Source organism: Alexandromys fortis, unplaced genomic scaffold (genome assembly GCF_014885135.2).
Source record: "Alexandromys fortis isolate MF-2015 unplaced genomic scaffold, M_Fortis_MF-2015_v1.1 scaffold_35, whole genome shotgun sequence".
Classification (NCBI taxonomy): Eukaryota; Metazoa; Chordata; class Mammalia; order Rodentia; family Cricetidae; genus Alexandromys; species Alexandromys fortis.
Genome location: NW_026067913.1, coordinates 6,265,805 through 6,277,961, shown reverse-complemented (window position 1 = coordinate 6,277,961; position 12,157 = coordinate 6,265,805). Strand labels below are relative to the sequence as shown.

The 12,157-nt window shown below is 43.3% G+C and overlaps 1 protein-coding gene across 5 annotated transcripts in view; it reads right to left on the bottom strand.

Annotated features, from left to right (window-relative positions):
• Ralgapa1 (Ral GTPase activating protein catalytic subunit alpha 1) overlaps nucleotides 1-7,716 on the bottom strand; it is a 198,586-nt gene extending 190,870 nt beyond the window's left edge. For 2 of the 5 annotated variants that reach the window (XM_050138852.1, XM_050138853.1), the window contains exon 1: nucleotides 7,193-7,713. In XM_050138852.1, the coding sequence (XP_049994809.1) occupies nucleotides 7,193-7,298 (106 nt within the window). In that variant the 5' untranslated portion in view covers nucleotides 7,299-7,713. Of the gene's footprint in view, nucleotides 1-7,192 lie in introns of all 5 variants that reach the window. The other 3 variants (XM_050138855.1, XM_050138854.1, XM_050138856.1) reach the window with 3 other exon arrangements.
• Between the last annotated feature and the right edge of the window lie 4,441 nt (nucleotides 7,717-12,157).

Sequence of the window (12,157 nt, the reverse complement as noted above, 5' to 3'; positions counted from 1 at the left end):
GATAATATGGGGGGGGGGCTTTTTTTTAGTCCTTTTGTTGTTATTTTGAGATGGAGTCTCACATCTAGTCCTGATTGGATTGGAACTCAGAAATCCGCCTGCCTCTGCTTCCCAAGAGCTGGGATGGAAGGTGTGTGCCACCACAGGTGCCTAAGACATTTCATAAGAGCTTCAAGAGTAGAAGATATTTAGGGGTGAAGTCTTGACAAAGACCCACAAGATGCTGAAAACAATGTAGCACTGCCGAGACAATTAAAGACGCCCTAAGGGAAACACAATGGTGCAGGACTTGAAATATTTAAATTGTCTTTATGTTTTCCTAGGCTCTTGTCCAGACTCAAAACAGCCCCAATCAAAATCCCAATGGGTTTCTGTTTTGTTTAGAAACTGAAAGACTAATCTTTCGTTTTTTAATGTTATTTTATGTGTATGGGTATTTTGCCTGAATATGTCTGTGTACTATGTGCATGCCTGGTGCCTCCATAAGAGACCATAAGAGGGAATTAGATCCTCTAGAAGTAGAGTTAAGATACCTGTGTGCCACCAAGTGAGTGCTGGGAGCTTAATCCAGGACTTCTGGAATAGGCACTGAACCATCTCTCCAGCACCTCCGTTTTTTTGCAGGGTCTCACACTATGTTGCCCAGGCTATGCTTGAAGCAGTTGTCACAAATGATCCTCTGGTTTCAGCATCCTGAACTGCTAGACTACAAACTAGATGAGACTACAGGCATGTGCCACCAGGATGCACTGGGCTTAACAAGCTAATCTTAAATTCACATGGAAATACTAAGGGTCTGGCACTTCAAAAGCACAAGCAACAACACAAAACACCTCTGAAAATGAAGAGAAAAGTTAGAGAACACTAAATAGGTTTCAGGATTTATTTTAGTTACAATAATCAAAATATTGTGGTATTGGCACCAGCACAAATAAAACAGATCCTGAAACAAAACAGTCTAGAAATAGGCCCACACATATTTAGACAAGCAAGTTTCAACAAAAGCACATGGGTAATTCAGTAAAGCAGGAGTTAAGCAGAAGTCTGAGAAAGACTAGGGTGGGGAAGCACCCTACAACACACTTTACATCACACCTACAAAGCCAAGTAAATTCAGGATGAATAACAGACCCAAACACAACCTAAAATGCTATCACTTTTAGAAGCAAGCATGTAAGAAAATATGTACTTGGGCCAAGCAGTGGTAGCATACACCTTTAGTCCCAGCCCTCAGGAGGCAGAGGCAGGCAGAGTTCTGTGAGTTCAAGGCCAGTCTGCTCTATAGAACGAGTTTCAGGATAACCTCCAAAGCTATACAAAGAAGCCCTGTCTCAAAAAAGCAAACAACAACAAACAAACACCAACAAAACTGTAGCCGTGAGTTAGGCAGATTTTAGATGACATTGTCCAAAAATTAGCATAAAAGAAAATTTTTAATTAAGCTAAAGTTTTGGTTTTGGTGGTCCTTCTGGGGATCAAACCCAAAAACTTGTGTCAGGTAGGCAAACATCCCCAACTCATAAACATTTAATAAAAATTAAGGAGCCGGGCAGTGGTGGCGCACGCCTTTAATCCCAGCACTTGGGAGGCAGAGGCAGGCGGATCTCTGGGAGTTTGAGGCCAGCCTGGTCTACAAGAGCTAGTTCCAGGACAGGCTCCAAAACCACAGAGAAACCCTGTCTCGAAAAAAACAAAACAAAAAAAAAAAAAAAAATTAAGGATGCTAGGGGCTGGAGAGTTGGTCTGAAGTTAAGACTCAGCACTGGCTGAGCTTTCAGAGAACCAGGGTTCAATTCCCAGCACCAACATGGATACTCAGTTCCAGGGGTCTTGACACCCTCTCCTGTCCTAGTGTGGGCACTGCATGCACATGGTACAGAAACATACATGCAAACAAAACACTCATAAACATGAAATTAAAATAACAGTTTTAAAAAGAGAAAAACTTATGTAAAGAACTTTAAAAACTGAGTTAGAAAACAAAACAATTTTTAAAAAATTATATCAAGGGCTGAGGAGATGGCCTACAGATAAAGCACTTGCCAAACAAATATGAGGAGCTGCATTCAGATCCCAACCCAAGGACAAGTGATTTCTGGAGCAAGCTGGCTTGCTAGACTAGCTGGTATCAGGAAGCTCTGGATTCAGTTTAGAGACTCTGCCTTAAATAAGATGAGAATAAACCAGAAATATTCATAACCTCAACCTCCAATCCTACACATACTCATGTACATACACATAAACATACACACACTTTAAGAGATTTTTGAGAAACTTTACCGGAAAAGCTACACAATAGTAGTCTCATGCAATCAGACATGACCAGTACACATATTACAGAGGCTGGAATGAAGAGAACTGGCCACAGAGAGCTGTGCTAATGTACATGGAGGAACTCGTACCCTCAACCTGCTATTGAAATGTTAAACAGTGAAAAAGAGATTGGCAGTTTCTTTTGTTGCTGTTTTGTTGAGACAAGGTCTCTCTCATTCTGTAACCCAGGCTAGACTACAACTGATTATGCAGCTTCTACTAGCTTCAAACTTGAAGCTGTCTCAGCCAAGTGCTGAGATTACAGGCATCAGCTACTGCAGCTGGCTTTCCAAGTTTTCACATTGTTTTTTGTTTGGGGGTTTTCTAGGCAAGGTTTCTCTTGTAGCCCTGAAACCTCAGAGATCTGTCCGCTTCTGCCTCCTGCACAGTCACGCACTACCTCCGCCCAGCTGGCACGGTCCTCACGTATTAAATATACCACTGCCACTTGATCCAGCCACTCCATTCCTAGGTATCTCTCCATTTGAAATGAAAAGTCTGTCTATCAAGTACACTTTGCAGCAGCGTCACTTGTAATAGCCCCCAAACAACCCACATGTTAATCAACAGATAAGCAGGAAAGTTGTGGTCTAGTAGACTACAACTCAAGAATAAAACACAAACCACTGACACACCCGAGTACAACAAAGGTGGATTTCAAAATAATGAGGCTGAGTAAAAGAAAATGTAAAACACTATAAAGTTTCAGTTATCCGCTATATAATCCCCTTCATATAAAACTCTACAAAATGTAAATGCAGAGAACAGATTGGGACTTGTCCAGAGACGGATAGGAAGGCATAAGCTGAGGAGGAAGGAGAGGAAGGGAAGTATGGAGAAACTTTGGGAGGTTAAGGACATAATATCTTATGTATCTGACTATCGGCTTTTGGTGCTTGGCTTTGATGGCAGTAGTAGAGGTTGAACCCAGGACTTCAAGCATGCTAGACAAGCACTCTTCCACTCACCTCTTTTTTCTGTTTCTTGTGTTGTGGAGAAGATAACCCCAGGGCCTTATACAGTGCATGCTTTATTACTGAGCTACAAACCCAGTGCCTAGCTATCTTTATCTTGTTTGGATATGTCTAATGTTGATTGCATGATCCATGTCAAAATTACTGTACAAACTTTAAATATGTGTAATTTACTGGATGACAACTGTACCTTAATATAGCTGTTTAAACGACCCAGCAATAATCCAGGATTCTCAACCTTTCTAATGCTGAGGCTTTTTAATAGTTACTAATGTTGTGGTGACCCCAACCATAAGATTATTTTCACTGCTACTTCATAACTGTAATTTTGCTACTGTTATGAAATGTAATGTAAATATCTGATATGCAGGATATGATATGTGACCCCTGTGAAAGGGTTGTAACCACAGATTGAGAACCATTGTAATAATCTATTCTTAGCTAAATAAGCACTTATATTTTTCGTCCAGATGACTGAACTTCTAACTTGCCACTTTAAGCAGAAGCAAACCAACATTTCCATATTAGTCACTTCACATATGCTAGCCTTCCTATCAGCACCGAGAGCTACTAGCTGTGAAACACAAGTGGGAGGGAAAATCCCATCCCCAAACTCTAGAAACCAGACAAGGCCTCTTCTCTCTCTCTGCTTAACCCTTCCAGTGCCTACAGACCAAACATGACATCAGCAATAAGCCAAAGCCATCAGAGGAATTTGTGTTCTGTTTATTTTAAGACAGAGTCTCACTATGTTGCCCTGGTACTCCCTATAATAGTGTAGTCCAGAGTGTCTTAACTTGTAATCCTCCTGCCTCAGCATTGGAAGTGCAGTACCACACCTAGCTAAAATCTATAAATTTAACTAGAATTTTCAGTACAGTGGAAGACTAACACTGGATATTTAAATTTTATGTTTTTATATAATAATTTTTAAAGGAAAGGAGTCTTGTTGCTTTTTAATAATGAAAGGAATTTAAAAAAAGAAAGAAAGTGGGCTTAAGAAGGGACCCAGTGGTTAAGAAACACTGGCTGCTCTTCCAGAGGACCTAGAGGTCCAAGTCCCAGCACCCACATGGCAGCTCACAACTGTCTCTAACTCCTCTCCCAGAGTATCCAACACTCCCTTCTGGCTTCCTTGGGCACAAAGCACACATATATTGCGTAGACATACATGAAGGCAGAACATCCAAAACATATGAAAAAATCACTGTTTTTTAATGAAAAGCACTAAAGAAGACATCTCCAAGGACTCAAATGTTGAGCACTCTTCCAGACCTCTGCCCTGTGAGGAGGGATCTAGACGAAAGACCACACTAAAGCAGCTGTACAACAGTGGTGCCCACAGGAGACAGGTCATGTCTGGAAACACCGTTCCTAAGCGGAATTGCTATTCTAATAGCTGGATGTACATAACTAATTCTCTATAAATACCTGCAATGAACAGCACTTTCGTTGGGTCAAATATGGTTCTGTGTAATTAGCCAAGTAAGTAACCAACTTACTAGTTTTCTCATTGTATTTACTTAAACTCCTACTTATTTTCAAAAAGGATTTTTGGCTCTTCCAACTACAAAAGAGGATATCAATTGGCAGGCCTCTAAAGGTTCAACTTTATTTCTCTCATTCATATTCTTAGAAATCATATTAATCTTATTTCAAATAAAATAACTGTAACCATTTAAAATACAGAATATTTGACTAAATTTAAATTCTGAAGCTGGAATATTGCTCAGCAGCAGAATACCTGCTAGCAAGCTTGAGCCCCAGGTTCAATTCCTAGCCCTGCAGCAGGAGAGAACTTAAAACCAAGCTTAGATTTGGGGGTCCATCTTTTAGTACGCATTATGACAAGGTCTCAGAACCTAGTATTCTGACACTTTGGACTTGAATATTGTGACAGATTTTTCTGTCCATTCAGCAGTGTCTAGCATACTATATATATTTAGGAACAACTCGCAGAAAAAGTATTTCCAGATGTGGTCACTGTCTCTATTGGCAAACTGTGTCTGGTTAAGCACCATGGTTCTACAACTACATTAGTGTGGTCTACTCTCAAGGCACAGGTCTGTAAGAATGTCCAACATCTGAACATCCTGAACGGTGTCTTCCCCAGTGATTATTTTTTAAAAAGAGCCCTTAAATAAAGCAAAAAAAAAGTTTATTTTCTTTTTAAATATTCTATTCTTAAACTGAAGAAGCTAGTTCTACAAAATGTCCAACGTGTAAAGCTGTAATACATGTCATGTTATCCAAGTTAGGACACACACACACAGTGTGACACAGAGAACCACAGAAACCACATGTCAAAGGAATATAAAGAAACCAATCCTTAATCAACCAAGGCGGTTAATTTAAGAAATCCCAATCCCCTGTTGTAACTCAGCTCTTTAGTTCTGCATTCATGCAGTGAGTATCGCGTTCCACTCCAGTGTCCAGTTTCAAACCGTCATTATTTTGTAATTCACGATGACTTTGTATGTCTCGGTCCTATCTTTTCAGCCAAATCTTGCTCCAATGACAACTCCAGAATGAAAATAAAATGTTTAAAAACCTCTACCATGTTTAAATGGTTTACATAAACTGGATTTAATTCCTTTCTCATTATACCAGAGGAATAAGAACTTGGGCTAAAGATACATAGTCATACACATAGGGAGGATGAAAAACAAATCAGACACACAAAATCTGGACTTCATTTGGACTTCGTCAGCTCAGTAGAAACATGGCTTACCTTACACTTTCTCATTTGTACAGAAAAAAAAAGGCAATAAGATCTCTGTTTCTAGACAGATTGCAAAGATCTGTAATAATTCATGTGAAACCCTTTACTGATGGTTAAGCACCACACAGATGTTGGGTGTTATCAGTGGCGTTGGTCAACACACTAAGGAAATATATCCCTGAAACAGATACACCACTAAACTGGCAGTCATTGGGAAGGAGGCTTAAGACGATAAACTTTGATTTAGAATCCAAGCATCTGGGCTCTAACCTCAGTGATGCTATTAATCTATACATGAACTCTGGCCAACTTAACTTTTCATCTCTAATTTCTTCATCAAGTACAGAACCAAAAGTTCCGTAAGTACATTAATTCAGTCCTTACCAACGTTATCTATGACCAAGTATCCAAAACCCTCATTTAACATTCTATCCCAAGCTCATCTCGGTTCGATCTTTGGAAAAACTGAAGTTGAAGACGGCTGACAGCAAGAAAATTTTTAATGAAAACTGACAGTTCTGGCGAATCTTGTTCTCTATATTTAGTTTTTCCTTCTAAAGGACAGCAAATGAAGAACAGGGTGTATTGAGGGTAGGGCGGGTTCCTTTCCCACAAGCTTCAGGAACCACCCACTTCCCAAAGAGGTGTAACTGCTTCCTCCAGGCCCTCACCTGCCAAAAAAACTTGAAAGACTACGGGTTCCACTGCCCGAGCGAGCAGTTTGCTTTCCTTTCTTTCCACTTGGGTGGGGAGGGCAGTAGTCATCTAGCAAACACACCCTCTAAACACCATTACCCACAACACCAAGTGTCCCTGAAGTCTCACCAAGGACTTAAGTTTCTAGCCTGACGCTCCTTTTTTTTTTTGTTTTGTTTTGTTTTGTTTTTTGTTTCTTTAGAAAAAGAATTCAGACCACGAACTCGAATGTGGGTCTCTCTGTGTTGGTGCTGCTTGGTTTGTGCCAACTGCCAAGCTGCCCCTTCCCTCGCCGCCCGCCCGCCCTCCCGCGCGTGGGCACAGGCGCCGCCGGCCGGCCCTCATTCCCGACCGCGCCAGGTCGCGAGGGCGAACCCGGAGTTCGCTCGCTCGCTCGCGGGGTGACGGGCCGGGCAGCGAGGCCGAGGCGTCGCCACTCCCCCCACCCATCCTTCACCCCCCGCGCCCCGGTCGCTCTTCTCCTCACCGATGACGATGCGCAGGTGCTTGAGGCGGGTCAGCGCGTCCTTCTTGGTGTCCAGCACCTTCTGGGTGGACTTCTTCACGTCCCCGTGCGGCTTCTTAGAGAACATCCTGCGGCCGCCGCGGCCCCTCCCGGCCGGGTCTCCCCGGCCGAGCGCAGGCGGTGGGCGGGGAAGAGGCTTAGCCGCGGCGGCTCATGCGCACCCCCGCCGCGCGGGCCGCGCTGCCAGGCCCGCCTCGCGCCGCCGCCGCCACCGCCGCTGCACGGAACCTGCGGCTCCGGCTCCAATATGGCGGATCCGCCCCGCGCGCTGCAGCGACAAGGAGACGCTGAGCGGGGGCCGCCGCCCAGGCCGCGGCCCGGGCCCACAGCCGCGGAGATGGAGCGCTCCGCCGCGGTGCCACTCCTCGCTTCCCTGAGGCCCCCTTAAGGTTGAAGCTTCTCCTGCAGCTTCAACCGCGCAGAAGCCCAAACCCAGTCGTGTGGGGATGGAGTTTCACGACGCTGCCGTCGGTGGCGAACGGTCCCCCTGGCAACCGCCTTCTGACGTCAAGTGCTCGTGACGTCATGCTAGCGTGAGCTCATGCCTGCCGCTATAATCTCTCGGTTTCCTGTGTTCGCACACAAGGAGAAGGGCAAGAAAGTTAAGGAGGGTGTTCTTTACCGTGTGCTCGCTGTAAAACAGCAGTACCTAGAGTTTTGTTTTGAAAAGGTCTTTTATCTCCTCTCTTTAAACTAGTAACTTAAACATCAAAGCAGATGGGCAAGGCCAGCTTAATGCCAGCGCTGAAGCCTTGGCTGTGATGTCATCTCACTTTCTAATTTGGATTCTTCCTGTGTTTTGCAAAATAATAATCAAAAATGTACTGTGCTTTAGAGATGTGCAGGCGTATGGTACATCCTTTTCCTCTAAATTACCGTGCAAGTGGATGGCAAGGGCTACGGCTGGTCTGTAAGGTTGACCGGTGGGGCTGTTTTACTCTCAGATCTTCAGGCAAGATTTATTTATTAATTAAAATACCACTACAAAAAGTTCTGCTTTTAGACCTCTCTTTTTTAAAAATGTGTCAGAAACGAGGGGAAATTCTTTGTAAATATTAAAACATGAGTTGGGTGGTGGTGGTGCATGCCTTCAATCCCGACACTCAAGAGGCAGAAGCAGGCAGATCTCTGTGAGTTCAAGACCAGCCTGGTCTACAGAGCGAGTTCCGGGACAGGCTCCAAGATATACAGAGAAACTCTGTCTTGAAAAACCAAAAAAAAAAAAGAAAAGAAAAAGAAAAAATCTATATTTCAATATTTATTAAAGCATGATTTCTAACTGTATAAACTGACAACATGACTGTTCCATGCCATGGTTAAGGGCAAGGCTTTTTTTGTAGATATGAGAGAACAGTCAGAGGCATCTGGAAGAGTCCAGAGAAGACAGAGAAAGTCTGAAAAAGAAAGAGAAGGACTGAACATGACCAGGAGAGGAACAGAGCAGAGACTGGAGTAAGAGGACCTAGTTCACTGTGGGTAGTAGGTACCACCCCTGGATACATGAACCTGATACCGTACGTGCAAACCATGGGGAACAAGCCAGAAGCATCATTCCTCTCTGTCTCTGTTTCAGTCCCTGCCCCCAGGTTCAAGCCTTAACTTCCCTTCTTAAAGCAGAAATAAACCTTTTCCTCTGCAAGTCGCTTTTGGTCATGGTGTTCATCAATAAAAACCTAACTAGGACAGCCACACAGCTGTGAAGTGATTGCTGTGAACACTTTCCAGAATGTTTTATTAGTATTATATTTGTTCTGTATGATAATGCATTGCATCATGACGTTTCAGACACACACATAATGGACTACTCTCGCTTCACCTTTCCTGGATCCCTGTCTTGCCTCCCACTCCCCCATTCCTCTGCCCACTGCCCCACTCGAATTTTCATGTCTTTTCAATGTGTGTGATCATAAGGAAGCCGACCCTCACTCGGTGGGAAAAAAAATGAGAAGAAACATCTTTTTCCCTAGAGACAAAAACAACTTCTTATGATTTATTTTTAATTTACGTGCATGAGTGTTTTTCCAGCATGCGTCTAAGTACAGTGTACATGCAGTGCTCTCAGAGGCCGGAAGAGGATGTCAGGTCCCTTTGGAGTTGGATTTAACAAGCCATCATCAACCACTACGTGGGTGCTGGGAACTGAACCTGCAGGTGCTCTTAATCGCTGAGCCATCTCTCCAGGCCCAGCAAAACCGTCTTTACTATATGATGCTACAGAATAGGATGCCACCACAGAAGAAAGGCAAAAATGGCTGGAGTGCCGACTTGGCACAAAATAGCATCATGTTTGGTGAGATTCTCTATGGCAAGAAATTCCTGCTCTCTTTATCTGTAGGCTGGTTCTCCAGAAAGATGCTCTTCTTGCCCTTTCCAAATTCTCCATCCTGCTGGTTCGGCAGACTGCCTGGTACTTTCCACACCTTAGTGCTCCAAGGCCAGCATGTGCCAACCTCCCGCTAGGAGAGAGGGGGACATAGCACCTCGCATACTTGTGACTCCGATGACCTCCAAGAACACCTGAAACATGAACCATATCACTTATCTTCCACATGACCCAATGCATTTCATTAGGGTTATTTACAGTCTGGGTAAGAGTTTGCTTAAGGAGCCTTGGGCAGCGTACCAGAGACCATGCTGCTGAAGAAAATATCTCTCCATGTCTCTCCTTCCCTCATCAGCCATAAACTGTATATGAATTCTCAGGGAGGCTCGGGACCCCACAAACTACTTGTTCCACTGCAGCTGTGTGCTGATGGGTCCAATCCTGAGCAAATTTTCAGCAGGTAACCAAGTAACTCACAGAGCTGCTAGGAGTTCAAGAGGGCGACAGCCTACCATAGGCTGATCAGCGTTCCAAACCTCTCCCACTTACCAGCTCTTAGAGTCTTTCCTCCCCTTCTCTGCTGGGAGCTGTGCGGCCCAGTTTCAAACCAGCATATGAGAGCTTGTCAAACAGGTCTCGGCAAGGACCAGTGGACTTCGGGGTAGTGCAGGATACTGCTGGGGCCTCTCGGCCTGCATGCTCTCTTACCTCTCGTTACGTTGATGATTCTCTTGGCTATTTTTAGTGTCATCTTGTCAATCATGCGTGGGGCAGATGTGATCATTGCTGGAAACCCTTATTTTTTTTCTCGAATATTTTCCCTCCAAATTCTTCGGGAAATGATGCTTCTCAGGTTTCTTGTCTGGGGATGCAGCTGTCACTCCAAACCCCAGGAGCTGTTCTGACTCAGTGCAGACAGGATCAGAAGCAGGTCGTCCCTATTTCTGTAAATATGTTTTGAATGAGATTGTTGTTCCTGAAAATATGTGCCTATGCCAATCACCTTTTAGTTCTGGCTGTGGCTGGACTGAGGCACTTCGCCAGTGTTCCTTGTCCCCCTTTAGAGAGCAATATGGGTGTCCCATAACGGCCCGGCATTCAACAGTCAATATCTACTCTCACTGCTTTGGTAAGTTATGAATCTGCAATAACTGCTGGCCACTGAAACAGAAGCTTCTCCTACCAAAGCCGACAGCAGCATATCTATGTGCATAAACCTAGTTATTTAGGAGTAAACTTGATAGTCGCATCCTGTCAATCTAGAAAAACAACAGTAATTCTCTCCATAAGGGCTCGGACCTCCTCAGCCACAGGCTTTTGAGTAGATTTACAATGTGGATTTCCTCCTGTGGAGAAGATATCGAATACCAGGAGGAAGCTAGTGGTTACTCTGGGAACAGAATTCCCACTGTTGCAGCAGAGGCCTCAGCTCGCCTGTCCAGTTAGTTTGGTAGCAGTGTCCGATGCTGAAGAAAGGCTATCGATTGCTGTTCTCCCTCCGAAACCTGCATAACACCTTCCAGCACTATGAGAGCTAGGCTGGAGCGGGTGGCTGCTAGCCCAGCTCTAGCTGGATAGCTGCATTAAATGCATTTAGCTGGCTTCAGCAATGGGCCTCACCATCTACTTCTGATGAACAATCAGTAGTAGTGGCAATTGCCTGTATAGTTGGGGGGTCTTGCTTTTAGGCAAGGCTTCATTATATATTTATATATTACATATTATACACTTAGTAAATATGTAGATATAATATGCAATATAATATATATGTAATAACTTATATAGAAATACATAATATAAGCCAGGCAGAAGGTGGCACATGCCACGCCTTTAATCCCAGCACTCAGAAGGCAGAGGCAGGCGGATCTCTGTGAGTTTGAGGCCAGCCTGGTCTACAAGAGCTAGTTCCAGGATAGGCTCCAAAGTTACAGAGAAATCCTGTCTCAAAAAACAACAACAACAAAAAAGAATACATAATATATATAACAATGCATATTATATATTTATATACTTATATATTTAGAACCTCCAAACTCCCCTACCTCAGCCTCCTCGGGGCTGAAGTTATAGGTATGCAGCTATGAAGCCTTTTGTTTATTTTATATTTATTTCTATGCATATGTGCATGTGTGGAGGTCAGAGCACAATTGATGGGAGTCACTTCCTTCCTTCCACCGTGTAGACTCTAGGGATTAAATTCAGTTCACCAGGCTTGGCTTACCTTCTGAGCCATCTTGTTGGCCCTGAGACATTTCGTGGCATGAAAGATACTTGGCAGTATCAGATGGGAAAAAAAAACAAATACATGGTTCAGTCCCTAACAATACAAAAAAAAATGTGGATACAAAATGAAAATGTGTACACTATTAAATTTTGAGAGACATTGTATTTGTAAAATAATTAGAAATAAAAGTGGGAAATACTCCTAAATAGTGATTATATTTACAAAGTAGAATTGCAAGTATTTTTAATTTTCTTTTTTAATATTTTCCTCGGTTTCTATTTTCTCTACAAAAAATATATGCTGTTTTTATAAAAAGTTTTTTTTAACAAAGAAAATCTAGTGCACTCATCTTATGTGTACACATAGCACGTGTATGTGC